Source organism: Argentina silus, assembly GCF_951799395.1.
Source record: "Argentina silus genome assembly, chromosome: 14".
NCBI lineage: Eukaryota > Metazoa > Chordata > Actinopteri > Argentiniformes > Argentinidae > Argentina > Argentina silus.
Genome location: NC_139668.1, coordinates 9,733,700 through 9,749,841, shown reverse-complemented (window position 1 = coordinate 9,749,841; position 16,142 = coordinate 9,733,700). Strand labels below are relative to the sequence as shown.

General features: G+C 41.6%; 2 protein-coding genes across 2 annotated transcripts in view; both read left to right on the top strand.

The window, feature by feature from the left end:
• The window catches only part of LOC310814914 (interleukin-1 receptor accessory protein-like 1), a gene marked incomplete at its 5' end in the record, with an annotated part of 175,974 nt that overhangs the window by 33,684 nt on the left and 126,148 nt on the right, over positions 1-16,142 (top strand). The window lies entirely within an intron of this gene.
• Positions 7-1,134, top strand: LOC310815253 (vimentin-like; the record flags this gene model as incomplete). The annotated part of the gene is made up of 1 exon (XM_083684993.1): positions 7-1,134. One exon carries the CDS (start codon positions 7-9, stop codon positions 1,132-1,134), a length of 1,128 nt encoding a protein of 375 aa, XP_083541119.1.

Sequence of the window (16,142 nt, the reverse complement as noted above, 5' to 3'; positions counted from 1 at the left end):
GCAAACATGAGAGGAACATCGTATTCTCAGAAAACCCTGGCAGTGAGCGGCTCCAGCAGGATGAGGGTTCAGAGCCCGTCTCCCTCCCGCTGCCGCGTCTCCTCAAGCAACCGCGGACGTTCCGGATACCAGGGCACCGCGGTGGAGGTGGGCACAGAGATTCACCAGCACCATGCCAATGAAAAGGAAGAGATGCAGGAGCTGAATGTGCGATTTGCTGGCTACATAGACAAGGTCCAGGCCCTGGAACAGAAGAATGCTTCCCTGCAGGCCGAGCTGGCTGCCCTCCAGGGCCGCTTCAAGGGAGGCCCCACCGGCATTGGTGAAGAGTACGACCTCAAGTTCAAGGAGATGAGGGAGCTGATTGAGGCCCTGACCAACGAGAAGGGGGCTGCCGACATTGAGAGGGGCTACATTGAGGAGGAGGTTGAAGTATGGACGCTCAAGCTGGAAGAGGAGCTTGCACTGAAAGAGGAGGCTGAGATGATCCTGCGAGAGTTCCGTCAGGATGTGGACAATGCAACCCTTCAAAAGGCTGATCTGGAGAGGCGTGTTGAGCAGCTGGTGGCCGAGATCGAGTTCCTGAAGAAGCTTCATGACGAGGATGTGGCCGACCTCATGAAGCAGATCGAGGACTCCAAGGTGACCTCTGAGTTGGGTGGTGATAGGCCTGACCTAGCAGCGTACCTGCGCAACATGCGTGTCGAGATCGAAGCTGCGGCCACCCGCAACGTCCAGGAGGCCGAGAAGTGGTACAAGGGCAAATTTGACGTGCTCAAGGAGCATGCCGGCAAGCACGATGACCAGATGAAATCCATGAAGGAGGAGATTAGCACCTTCCACAACCAAGTGACTGACCTGCAGAGCCAAATTGATGGGCTGCGAGCCAGCAATGCCGCCCTGGAGCAGCAGTTGGAGGACATGGAGGTGGCCCATCTGGACAAGGCTGGTGGACTAGAGGGCATCATTGCTCAGCTAGAGAGCCAGCTCTGTGAGACCAAGCTGGAGATGAGTAAGTACCTGCAGGATTACCAGGAGCTGCTGCACATCAAGCTGAAGCTGGATGCTGAGATTGCCACCTACAGGAAGCTGCTGGAGGGAGAGGAGAAGAGGCTTGGCATCTCAGAAGAGTGAGGAGAGAAAATCATTGCAGACAGAAAAGAGCTTCAGATCCAAAGGAACTGTGACTGAGTAGAGGACCTCGGCTTCCTTGAACCTTGCACCCCACCACCCCTACCAGCTCTCCACTGTAGTACAGCCATGTCCTACTGTGCTATGGTTAACTCCTTGAACAAAACATCCACCTCCTTGCCCCCTATTCTATGTAATAGAACTGAAAATGTTTACATGAATGTATACACAGTACTACTTAATAAAGCTTGACTTGAGTGCAAAAGAAATTACATTTTTGAGAGTTCTGTAGAGATAACCAGTTACTGATACTTGACACAGTTTATTGAACAGTGTCAAAGTATTTGACACACTTTGACAACAGTAAGAAAATAACCAAAGCCAGAAAACATTAGCACTCTTGTTTGATAGCTGAAGTTGTGAAAGTAAGCTAGCTAGCTAATTAAGATTACCTAGCAAACAACCTTACATCCAAATGTATCTAGCTAACTAGCAAGCTACCGTACCTTGTAAATCTGACCATGTCTTCAACAATTCAGAGACGTTTTATGGAATGAAGTATGAGGTAATGCCAGCTCCGATTAGGTAACCGCAATGCATTTCTGAAACATTTGTAGCAACAAATACTCCGAATATGAGCATAATACTATAATACTCAGAGAGGCATGAGACAACCACATTCTTAATTAGGATTGGTCAGAATATGAGCTTTTAAAACTATTAAATATTCGCTTTTAGCACTGAACACTGGTGTTGTGATGACCTTGTTTCCACACAGTGAAACAGTCCCCCTACATCCCCAAATACCCTCCAAATCAAATCACATTCATTGGCTTTGCCTGTTCCCATTTGGCTTGCCCTTATGCTCATCCTCATTTTATGCAAGCCTTTCACAGCTCCATACTGCAGGTGCTCTGCTTGCAAGGACAGAGTAAAACAATGGAGTCAGTGAAACATGGCAAGACTAATGGATTCTGCTTCCTCCCTACCTTGGCTTTTCATGTGCAAAAGTATTCATTGAGTCTTGATGGTGCAGCCCCAAGCATGACACTGATACATTTAAATGGTCACAAAATGAAATCTCTCATACCCATTGAGATGGCAAAACAATTCGGGGGTTTCAGAATCAGCAATTTATTTTAAACGTACAATGTTTTCAGTTTGAATGAACCATTTCATAGATAAGTAATCATTTTTGTTTGATTCAGTGATGCTGTTGTGATGACTTTCATAACACTCTGGATTATCTCGGGAAAAACTATAATTGTGTGTGCATTCCTATTACCTTTGTAGTGATAATGCTTCATGGTTTTTCTTACTTGCAGTTCAAGCCTCGGTGCCTTCAGTGTTCTGTGTATTGTTACTGCAATGCATAACATTGTCATAAACATTTAAAATTAAACACTTCCCATGGGATATGACTCTAGTTACAGAGAACTGTAGAATATTATTTACAGCTTAAACTGTGTTTTGGAATGGGTCCGAGACATGGTCCCGTTGAACAGACCCTTTAACGGAGTTTTCTAGCCTCCTGTATCTATTAAACTATGAATAAATGGCTCCCCCCAACCTGAATGGGAATATAAACAACTATATTATTCAATTTGCTTTGCTGTATCATATTAAGTGATTTCAAATATAGGTGGCTGTTGGAGCGATTTGAAAGCTTGCCCCCATATCAAAGGCTGACGTGTTGAATATTCTATTTTGTGTCGTTAAGCAGCAAAATGTGCCTCAGTGGGCTCTTTTTGGACACTGTGCAATTGTGGGTAAATTGGTTTGATACAGGCTCCTAGTGCTGCTATCTTTCTCCACCCAGGCTCTTTGTTGATGACTGTTAAAGATTAAACAGCCACTCTTCGCTGAAATTCATGGCTTTGCAGTTTAGCACTGTATGTACCTATAGCTCCGTTTCACACTCTGACACTCTGTGGCAGGACTTAGAGCAGAATACACTGGCAGTCTCCTGCTCGTTCACTGCAATCTGGCATTTCAATCTCCCAGAACATTTGATTGAGCCAATAGCATTAGCATAGCAACTATTGTTTGTAACTCCCACAGTCATTACACAGAATAATGTTGCAGTGACAGTGGGCAGAAAACCAGGTGCCAATGACACAGAGGAACACTAGACTTCATAATCATCTACTGTTTTTGACTACTGGTATATCTGTGGATAAGAGGTCTCCAATTCTGTCTCTATGTCTTTGGATCCTCTTAAGTCTAGCATATGGTACTTTCATCACTTCTACTCAACCAACATTTTCTCTGTGTTACTTTAAAAGTGACATGGGTGGAACAAACTGCACATTTTCCATAATCATTTCGAATTAATGACTCTTCCCCAAAGAGAAATGCAAATATCTGACTGCAGGATCGCTTCCTAAAATAGGCACACAAAAAATGCCTCTTGCAGCCATTTTGTAATGATTCAGATGAGTTTCCCCTGGTATTTCCCTGTTTTCCAGAATTCCTCATTTTAAAAAGAAAGCCCTATTGCCCCGGGTGTTGGGGTGGGTGATCAAAATAGATGAGCTCCATGCATTCCTGTGGAATTCATTCAGTAGTGTGATGAAATCATTTGACTTCCTGTTTGTAACGCTTAACCATTCCTCATCAGCTAAGCATCAGACATTAAGACACAAAGAGCTCTGTTATAGTGTCAGGCTTGACAATGTAGTCATCCGGGCCATGGTCACGAACATAGCAATCATACCAAAATGCGTTCTGTACAATTGGACGAAAGAAAAATGAGTAACACTTTATAATAGTCTTCATTTATATGCAAGATGTTTAAACATTATTAAATGCTTAGTAACTTGTTAGTATACAGTATGTTCATAAACATTTACAAATTATTTATTAAACAAATCAAAGCACATTGCAACAATTCACCCTTTATACACATGTATAAAGGTTAATAAGCCATTTGTAGACTATGGTGCAAATTGGTAGGTAGGTTTGATCATCTCAATAAGATATCGCAAAGCATACAGACAGTGAAACAATAAAATTACAAACCGAGAGAGGAAATTACAATAGATTTTTATTCTTTGAACAATTTCAGTTACATATGATGTTGGAGAAACAAACATTTCATTAGCTACCATACCAGCAAAAACATCATCAAACACATGAAACTAGAACACTACTGCAGCTATCTAGCTGCGTTTCGAAATACAGATGTGGTGAAGGGTGTCTTCTCTTTGCAGGCCGGGTGCACGCTGCGCAGGCTTCTATTTACATGTAATCACTTTTGATCATGCAAATAACTGCTATAGTCTGCCTGTCTATGTTGCTGATAGACATTATGGTTGAAATGGGTAAGCCATTCATAACTGTAAGGTGCATTTCATAAAACCGCCAGACACACGCACACACGCGCACACACACACACACACACACACACACACACACACACAAAGGAGTGTTTGTTTGTCTCATTAATTGACACATCATTATGCATTGACTGCCCACTTTTGGTATTGTTATCAACATCACAGGCCTTTACACAGACACGCATACTGTAGCCTACACACACACACGGAAGGAGATGCTCATTGAAAAATAGACTGAGTAGACTGAGAGAAAAACTGCGTTTCGACATATGGGTGTCTCTTCTTCGGAGGCTGGGGGCGTGCTGGCTTCAATTCACATGTAATCGTTGATCATTGATCATGCAAATAACTGTTATTGTCTTTATGTCTATGTGTGCAACCTATTATGGTTGAAATGGGTAAGCCATTCATTACTTGTAAGGTCAGTTTCGATTCACCATAATGAGGGTAAATGCTTAACATCAAATAACATTTGTATAAGCAATTAAAAAGAATAATACAAACATATTTAACAAATCATCTGTAAGTCATTTGCTACTACTTGAATATAGTTACTACTAAGCATGTAATAACATATCTAACTGTTGGAATAATTAACTGTTAATAGTGAGTTCATTATTAATTAATGGTTTATAAATGGCTTATAAATTAAGGTTACTATAAAATGTGTCCGAAAAAGGACTTACTGGTATTTACTGTAGAGTATGTGCTGAGTTGTTGTACTATTACTTGAATGACTACAATGATGATGTCTCTCCTTGACATTGTGGATGCCAGACCCATTTGTGTGTTGATGCATTGCAAAGCTGGTGAAGAGTGCTGTAGTCTAGTGCCATACCATGCTCTGTGTGATGTGCTTTAAACAAAGTACAACTATCTAAACATCAGACCCACGTCGTGCATACAGTTCATACATTGTACATTGTTTGTCTACATACTGTACACTTTCTTGAAGGATATTGAGGCGTTTGTTGATATTACATTCTGTTTCTATCAATATTACCACAACTGCATGTGTTTACACCAATGCACTCTCATAAACTGTCACCATTCCCAGACATGTCACAATCTCCCAGTGCTAATACCTTCCCCCACAGCCCTTAATCACAATCATTGCTGTAAAATAACAAACTCCAACTATTGCCCACTGATACCCAAGCCCTGCCCCTAAAGTGACTCTTTAACAGCTCTGTGGCTCTCTGTTATCCTGAGAGCCGGCTTATCTGCATACACCACCCCATAACAAGACTATCTCCAAACCCTCCTACACTTAACAACCTTGGACTCAACTTTTAGCACTGTATATTCCACAGGATACATTACCACAGCTTGTCAGCATCAATAATAAATGTGTTCACCCTGCAAAAAAGAAGAAGTGAAGGAGATGGGGAGGGGGAGGGGGGAATAAAAAAGTGTGTGTCTGCAGACTGTATACTGGCCTGACAATTATGCCATTTCTGGAGGCTGGCGAGCCTCCAAGTTTTCATGTTTTCATTTTTTATTTATGACGGGGGGATAGTGCAGTGTCAGGGTGTCTCAGACTTCGTTTATTTGGTGGGTTTTGGATGCAGGGAGATGGATCTGTTGTTTTACAGAGCGCTGCCTTGCAGTTGGCCCTCCTTTGGCCCACCCGAATGTGGTTGTCTTGGCCTAGGCCCCAGAGGTGCATGGTGGGAGGCTGCCGATGTTTGATGCAGTGTCACGCGCCACCGCCGGAGACTGCCACATAATGAACCACCAGTCGTGATTAAACAATCCTAACCTGGGTGGTGGGGGGAAGAACCCCATCTCAGCATGGAGATTAACCTTGAGTCGCATTGCATTCTGGGAAGCACCTGTGTGCCTCTCACCTCTTAAATGATGTTGAACTTGACTCAGGAGGAAAGCCCCCGATGCACTGGCACGGGCTCAGCATGTGTGATAGAAGCGTTATGGGTAGGAAGCTCTCGATCGTCATTTCTGCTACTGTACTGTAGCTTGGAACCTACAATGGCAAAGAGTACAGAGAAAGACACCTTACAAATGACACATTAGTTATCTGTGTACACAGTGTGAGTGACAAACATGCCACATGGGCACAGGATGGGCCACTAATACAGGATTTGGAGCACAGCATGACACAGCGTAATCCACTGTGCCGCGGCTCGATTGAGCACCTTGGTGTTATGGATCACACATTGCCAGAGCGGATGCTTTCATTCACCCCTCCACTGTCCTGCCTTTGATTAGCATGCTGCTAGCACACAGAGATAGTTGAGCTTAGTCCATCCTCCCCCTAGCTCAAGATGGACAAAGTCATGTGCAAATGGTATGGCCCTGATCTCAGAAGTCTGCCATCAGACCTGAGTCAAATACTTTTTGAATACTGTGTGTTAGTCTTATTTTTCAAATATCTGAACTTCACTTGATTTAGTATGCCTGGTTAAGTGAAACGAACAAAATAGTCGTAAGTGCAAACTCCAAACTAAATCAAGTGAACCTCAAATACTTCAGTACTTAAGTATTTGACATCATTTATAATGCATAATGCAACATGTTGGCTATGTTATCAGAATGGCTATGGCTACTTTAACAGCCCTAGAAGTTGCGGCCACGATCATTGAATTTTAGTTATGCTACATTCATTTATGTGTACAATTGCATGACTGTGTGTGGTGAATGTAGGAGTTGGTGGGAGTTGGCAGATGGTTGTGTGTGTGCTCATGCGTGTGTTTGTGAGTAGCCTAAGTGATGCTGCAATACATTCAGACAAATTTGCTTGTTTGGCCAGCTCTTCTGTTGAAGGGATTATAGAAGATTTACAAGCCACAATAATAACCAAGTCCTTCACCTTGGGACCTATTTTTAATCTTAATTAATTTCAGATAATTCCTCATTAACATTAGCGACACAAGAGCTCTGCTGCTAAGAATCTGCAATGGCGGCTCATATTTTTGAGATATAGAGACTTAAAACTCTCCCCTTGAGAAAAAAAACAGGCCTTGGAAATCACCCCTACTGTATACTGAAGAAGAAAGGAAATACAGTGCTGAACAAATAATTGTTTATCTCAAATCGCAGCATTAGGTCAGATTAGATATAGGTACTTTATTGTTTTATTGCCTCACATGCTCCGACAAGATGAAAAGGTACATAAAACACAATGACACATTAACAACCTCAACATATTAAAAACACAAGGCACCCAAACACATGAGCACAATCAACAAAACACATTCACATTACGTCCATATGCACAGCCATCAAATATATCAAGTTGATCATTATACTGGTCAATATTGCATATTCCAATTCACATTGCACTACCCATAACATGTCAATCTACTGTATATACTGGTCAGTATTGCACATTCCCATTCACATTGCACTACCCCTTACAGTCCCCTAAACCCACATTGCACAGCCTGTTCCATGCATAAGTACATAGTCTCCTATGAAGTCCATACTGTTGTGTCCATCCATTGCATCTCATGTAGTATGTGTGTGTCGGGGGGGTTAGCGCATCTGCTGACTGAGCAGCTTGGTTGAGTGTGGGATGAAGGAGTTCTTATATCTGTTGCTTTTGCATTTCTGCATCTTGAAGAGGGCATCAGTTGGTACTTCTTGTGGAGGATGTGTGAGGGGTCTGAGGCCATCTTGTTTGCCAGTATGATGGTGCTTCTAATATATGATGACTGATGGGTCTCCTCCAGAGGTCAGCCCACGATCGAACAGACTTTTAATAGTCTGGATAATTTGGTTTTCAGCTGGGCCGTGAGGGTGTTGTACCAGACGGTTCACCCATACTGCATGATGCTAAGAGCAATTGGGCAGAAAAACAAAAACAGGATTTGTGTGCTTGCCCCAAACGACCTGAGCCTCTGCAGGAAGTAGACTCTCCGTTGGACGTTGTTTTTGCAGATGAAGTCTATGTGTACCCTCCATGACAGCACCATCTGCATGTACCCCCAGGTATTTGTATGATGTGACTTGATGGTAACATTTGATGCTTTGTATTTTTTCTCTGAATATATTTTTGTACACATGGCCAGCCTTAGAGCTCAAGGTTTTCACCAGACTTGTAACACACAATTGTATTTCTATATTCTCCTTGTTAGAAGGAGAAATAATTTAAATGAATCAATGGCCTTAAGGATAAATAATAAAAGGGATATCTCACTATTTCTACAACCTATAGTCAGATGGTTGCTGACCTTCAAAGTAGTCTATAGGCCTGGAGAAAACAAAAGGTAGTGAACTATCCCTTTAAGTGATATTCAAACATTGTCTTCAATCTATGGATGATGTCACATGGACAAACTTTGCCAAAACAGCAGTCTTAAAGGCAGACTTAACTGAAATATCTTAATGACAAAGCGGAAGCACTATTGACTGGAGATGAAAGTTACAGATTGTGCCTTCAAGTTGTACCAACCAAGCCATAGAGCCGCTGGACTCAACTCTCACACCACACTGTTTTCATGAAAGGTCACAGCAGGGAGAACATGTCTTTGTACTCATGCTTCATTAGCACTCTGCGATGGCCTTGTCACATAACCCCACCCCCCACCTATGCATACAAAGTGTGTACACAGCACTACAAGGCCTATAGGGCAACATACAGTGCCTTCGGAAAGTATTCATACATTGCCTATGGTGAAATGCGCAACATTTTTTAAAGTGGAACCGAGAAGTACGTAAGCTCTTTGGTACTCTATTGCAGTGCCTTTCTGCTTGGATAGATCCACCCGTTTTTGTGTTTTTGAAGACACTCAGCTGAAAGAAGTCCATGGTTGAGCGCAGGGGAAAAGCGTGATGTGTCCAAATATCAGAGAGAGCCATGCTGTTTTCAAATGGACAGCTTGTCTGGTCTGACCCACACTGAGTCCGTCTGGCTCACATGGGCTGAAATGTGTGGCAAGAGGGAGAGAGCGAGACCGTTGTGATGAATAACTTATGTAACAGGGCCGCCACCACAGCTCCTCAAATACGCAGGAAGCAGCTGTCTGCAAAACATTTAATTGATGCAGCATTTGCATGTTGGCATGCCCGTGATCATGCCTGTGGCATGAGTTTGGTGAACGCAACCACTGGAACTGCTCAAATATGATGGCGATGTTCGCTGGATAAGAGGAATCTTGCTTCTGGCAATGTTTCAGTCCAGGGACCATTGCTGTAGCCTTGTACGAACACACCTAATTCATCTAATCAACTGTATACAGTAAGAGAGCATTGTACAGAACCTGAGCGACAAGCAGATATTGTCCATCCAGGGAATGATCTCTAGCTTCGCTCCATGCCACAGAGTGACCCACTTCATTTTAACATATGCTCGCGCCAGCGGAAATGCCACTGAAAAGAAGAATAATTGCAAATGATTTCAGGCTGAGCTAGCATTGGAGCAGTATAGAGAGACAGAAAACATAAGCATCGGCTTTGTTTGGTATTCTCGCTTCTGTGGACCTTAGCTGCCACTCAACCAAAGGCACTTTGACTGTGATATGTTTGGGTACTATTCAATTTTGATGTGAAATGACTGTGTTTATTATTTGCTCAGGGTGGTTTAAAAGGCAGAGACTGACAATATACAGACTTAACTTATTGCCCCACCCCCCACCCCCCCCTTTCTCTCTCTCTCATGTCTCTTGGCTTTTTCCCCTGGTCTTGAGTTTTCAGCTGATTCTCAGTATAAAAAAAATATATACATCGGCATGGTAGTCTTGTTCATTTCTCCCAGAATTCTATGTTTCCCTGCAGGTACATACAAGCACGATGATTTACAGAGAGAGACGAATGCATTTGAAAGGAATCGTGAAATTGAACAGAGAATCAAAAGGAGAAGAAAATGCTTCAAGCTATTAATAATTCATGCTCTGCAGATGATTTCTGAATAATAGTGGTAAACATCTTTTTTATTCCTTTTAAATCGGGTGTATTATGTGCCCGGCGGAAAATTGGCTGATAACTTCATTGTTGTCGTAATTGTGAATTCGGCTACCCTTTGCACCAGGAGTGCAATAGAGATGGGGAGAATTATTACCCTCATAAATGAAAAGCTCAGCTTTATTACACTGTACTCGATTTAAAATGTCCTTTCATCTCTAACGCATACAGAAATAGGTGCTAGGTGTTCCATTAGGCGCCTGAATGTACAGTAGTTGGTGGCTAGCTCGATACTAAACCCCCTTTTTTGATGATTAATGAGAAAATCAGAGGCGTGCCACGACTGGAATCAATTTAAGCGTAATCATATTGTTTTTGCGCAAGGAAAATAATACGCTCTCGCTCAACAGAATATATATAATAAAAAGAATACATTAGCCTGCACTGCTGTGATACAGTACACATTATTCAGAGGGATAGGAATGGAGTGGTTCTCCAAGAGAAAGTCCCATGCAGTTAATTTTCTCGCTCGCTTGTTTTGTACTGTTGCACGTATCAGTGCACCGGTTGGTGAAATGGCACTGAAGGCTGTTTTTTACTCTTTCACTGCTCTCTCAGTTATTTTTAATGCGGGTTTGCAGCAGCTAAACCCCCACTCCCACCCCCCCCCCCCCTCCCACCCCTCTGTAATAAGGACATGTGATGTGTGAATTTTTTATAATGTTATATAAGAGTCGGCACCCCTGGAGACCCGTGGCCTCGTTTTGATTCATTTTACTTTAAAAACAAGCACAAGAGGAGAGGATGGAGAGACTGAGAGTGCTTGAACAAGGGGGCCTGTGGGGGGAGATCTTCCCATTAAGGAGCAGCAGCGCTCTCTCTCATCTCTGAATTGTGTTGTGATGCCTGACAAGAATACTCTGGGGCGACAACCACTGCCACCAGAGAAACTGCTCATCAGCAAGTGATATGCAAATAGAACAGGGGAGGGAGGAGAGGGGGAGGGAGAGGTGAGAGAGAGAGAGCATACAGTACAGTGTGTAGACAGGCTGTGAGTCAGGAGAAAAGAGGAGATTAGGCGACTCCTGATCTCCAGGAGTGTTATTTTGTAAGGAAAGAGATTTTAGAGAGTGAAGGAGATCTACTTGACTGGTTTAAACTGTATTACATGAATCTACTGTATATACACAGGCTCAGTTGCAAGGATGAAATGTACCTACTAAATATGTCTGACAGTATGAATTCATCTGTTTGGATTTATGCATATTGATGTGCATGTACTGTAGTATGATCAGAGAGACAATATGAAATACTAATGGTGTAAAAGCAGACTGAAATGTATAATCTGAATTGATTTCAACATGTGTTTTTACTAATATTAGGTTCCTCTAAATGCAACAGAAGTTTTTTTTGGCCCATTTCACTTGGATACTCCCTTATACTGTAGATGGCCAACAGATTGTTAAATTATCAACAGCAACTCTCTCTTGACATTTACTAAGGGTTAGGGAGGTTTAGGGTAGGAGATATGGATAGTGGATAGTTACTGAAGTTGAAGAGTTGGTAAGACCTTATTTGGATAGTCCCAAATTGATGGTTTGTAGATGTTCCATCGATGTTCAACTAACTGTCAACAACATTTCACATAACTATCCACTAACCCTAAGTCTAACCTTAACCTTACCCCTTATCCTAATCCTAAACTTAAGTTTAGAACTCTGTTCTCTCATGATTTGCTTTGTCGGCAGCTGCAACTATCCAATTTGGGTTGATTTAACATCTGTACGCTGAACTGACCTTTGTGGAGAGGCCTGTGTTAACCTCTTGGCCTCTACCATCCTGGCATGAGGGTGTCAGTCCATCTATCAGTGTTTTGGTTGAGCTGATTTCCGATGATCCACAAGGAGCCATTGGATCAATCAGATAAAGGCCTAGACTTCCCATCACGCCTCATGCTTGATATGTCTAATGTCCTGCAAATTGTGTCAGGTCACTGGGTGTTATTGGATGGGGCGGATATGTTACGTTTCCAGATCATTGCTTTTTCTTCCCTCCAAAACGGTACTCTTGTACTTTATGCTCTATGTCTACAAGTAGACACCCATGCCCCCCTCCAAAAAACAGCAGTCTAGTTTAAGCTTGTTTAATCTCTCAGTTTATGGAGTGCCTGATTTAGTGAGACTAGTGCTTTTGTGACCGTGCCACCTGAGGTATCATCATACACAGCAATGCAGTTTAGTAACAGTGGGTACATCTATAAACAGTTATAGGAAATGTATTGACTATTTCATCTACAGTTTGATAAGTTTATTAAAAACATTACAGGTTAATGTTATTTTTTTTTTTTTTTAAGTGTCAGTGTCGTCAAGGTCAGCACAGTGTATTGCCAGAATTACAAAATAGTATTTTACCAGTCAAGCTACCTGGTAAAATAAGTGATTTATAAAATTAGATTCAATATATGTCATAATATTTTGAATGCTGAAATTATAAAAATCTTCAGAAAGTGGACAACAACATTGACAACAGAGATGAGGGCTGTCTGGATGGAGGAGCTAGCACTTCCGTGTGAAGAAGGGGGAAATATAGCAATCCTTGTTAAAATATGTCGGTCGTCCCGACAGCAAGATTAAGGGTCTTTGACAGCAGGACTGCATTACCCGATATTGGGTTTTGGACAAGCAGGAGAAGGAGATAATTCATCTAGTGAGGTATAAGATTCGATTTTCGGTTATTTATTGCCTTACATTCCACTTGAACTATTCTGATTGTTTATCTTAATCATGCAATATTTTATGTTATAAAAAGGGTTCTGGGAAATATGTGATCTTATTGAATGAAACTTTCCAAGCTATGCATTAATCTCTGACAATCACACATCTGAGAAAGAGGTGCTGGGCGGTTGAAGGTTAACATATACAGGCTTTTCAAAACAAAAAAAGATGGATCTCTTTCACCTCAAAACAATAATGTCAATATGTCAAACCTAAAATAGGCTATGCCAACATTATAATAACACTAACCCGATGGATCTCATACTAGCTAACAAAAAACCCGAAACAATGGCAACTCCAGGTTGTGCATTAACAGCAGATATCCGCATGCTTCCGGCGTACTCGACCTGCGGTCTCGTGCACTGTCACAACCACCACAAATGTGCGGATATTGGTTGTTAATGCTGAATTAATGCTAAATTATGCTGACTTAATTTACCATTTCCGTTTCTTTTTCCTTGGAATGTGAACAGGGATTTTCTTCAGCTGCTAATACTAATCAATACAATTCAATAGTGCATTGATAAATGCATGTGATAGATAGATAGATAGATAGATAGATAGATAGATAGATAGATAGATAGATAGATAGATATGAGATACCCGTTTAGTTTTTTTGTGCTAACTGATCACAATGCCTATGATCCCTGTATGATTGTCCAATTCTTGCTAATGAAACTGGGCTGTGTGAGCCCTGATAACTGTCACACTGCCAAATCTTGAGCTTAACTTGATTGCCTCTGGTGCTAGTCATTTATTTGTTTATTTTCATTAACTGAAACATTTTCTTCGTGGATGCCACACATCGATTAATGAACACGCCATTTAAAATGAAGATGAAAGTGTCAGTTAATTATCTGTTGGAAACTACCGCAAGGTACATTATTTCCAATAGAAAAAGAAGTCATTCCAGCCGACTGTGCTTGTCAAACTCTGATCTCGGGAAGCTTTTTACAGGGTTCATGTGATAAAAAAAATAAACTGAAATGCACTGGTAGACCTTATTATACTCCTCCTGATATACAATCTAATTTTAGCAAATGGGCATTAGTATTGGGAATACATTAAAAAAGGATCTCTTGTTGATGGACTGTCCTATTCAACATCCAATACTGTTTGTTCACCTTCATCCAACAAAATAGAAAATCATTTTGATTGTTACATCGAATAGAATATGACAATAAACCTATTAACAAGAGGTATATTACATTACATATTACATATATTATATTATTTCCTGATTTCTATGTTGCATGATACTCTTGCATGACACTTGCTGAACATTGGGACTAATTATTATCTATTATCTATTATCTATAATTATCTATTCGGATCAAATCAATATGTAAAATAAATTGTACTGTTCACGTAAAGCATTGTACATATTCATACTTTGTGGTACACTTTGGTTGTTGGTTGGAGCAAGACCACCATTTACTGAGCACAACACTGTGTGTGTGTGTGTGTGTGTGTGTGTGTGTGTGTGTGTGTGTGTGTGTGTGTGTGTGTGTGTGTGTGTGTGTGTGCGTGCGTGCGTGTGTTTCTTCTTCTACAGCACTGCTGTAAGCTCAGGGGCATTTGGTCTATGACCATCTGCTCCTGCCAGCAGCCCTTACCACTTAAGCAATAACACACAAGAGGGTGTGCTGTATCATGGTTTGAGCATGGCTGTGCTGCGGTCAAAGGCACGAGTGCTGGCGACCAGCTCAGCTGTGCTCAAATCACAATATAGCACAATATAGCACACCCTCAAGTGAGATTGCTTTTATACGGTTTTACACTGACAGCAAGAATTATGACAAAAAGCATCGGTCCTTCTTTTCATTATATATTTTATTGATTTTCTGCCCCCACCTAGAGAAATAGTTCCTAAAACTATCACTGTTGTTAGGGACTCAGGTCTGTTACTAGTTCTGAAATGTATGGCCAAATATGATTGGCTGACAATGAAAGTTAACCACTGAACCAGCTTCCTAGCTAGCTTTGTTTGAATGTTAGCACTAGTACTTTTACTAGTCCGTTTGGCTGCTTCACACAGGATTATACAGATAGCTCGTAGCAATCCAGACAAAACGTTGAATCAGCCTGCTAGCAATAGTGGCTTAATCAGATGTATCTGCTGCCACTTCATTCAGTTCAGTGTGACAACAGAATTGCGAATTCATCTGCGACTCAACATTTGAAACATTGTAACCATCAAATGGGTTTGTTGTGTTGGTGAACTGCACATCATGCTGATGTAGCTTTGTTTAGTGAAGTGCATTTTGTGAGATAAGCCTGGAAGCCTAGGGAGAAATGATTCTCGTCACATTGTGCGCAGTGATTATTCAAATAGAACAGTAAAGAGGTGTTTGCCATTGTCTATGGTTATTTGAGCACAGCTTTTAACTAATCAAATTGTGCCAATCAGAGTTGCCGGATCTAACCGTTGTATAAAATGCTTTATGGCAGGTGTGTGTATATTATCCTTACCTGTGCGCTCTAATGAGCAAGTGTGACGAGCCTTAATGTAATAAATGGTCTAAAATAGACCATAAATGACACAGCTTGTTTAACAGGAAAGGAGGGTGAAGAAAAAAAATCGTTTTGATTATCAATAGCCCATTCAAATTCAAAGGAGTGTCATCTTGAATGGGTTGATCGAACCTCCCTCCCTCCCCCTACTCTGTCACAACCCATCCACTCACACAGCAGAATTGCAGAAACCAAAGGGGAAACATAGAAGATACAGCTACATCATCAAAAACTGGCATCTTCTGCATCTATTCAAAATTCATATATGCAACTGACTCCCACTCAGTCATCATGGAATGTGTGAAAAGGGGGGAGCGGGAGGGGGAAGCATTTATTAGTGTTCTCCTGTCCTGAATGGCTGGACTGATAGAAAGGAGGGTGTCCTATAATCGCCACCAGTGCTGTTTAGTCATGGCCTGACCATGGTAATCCCAGGTGACCTTGGCTGGTGGCTGCTGCATGGGATACTGCAGTGCTGTGTTAATATGCACACAGATAGGAGACATGTTCTCTGTAGTTTTCT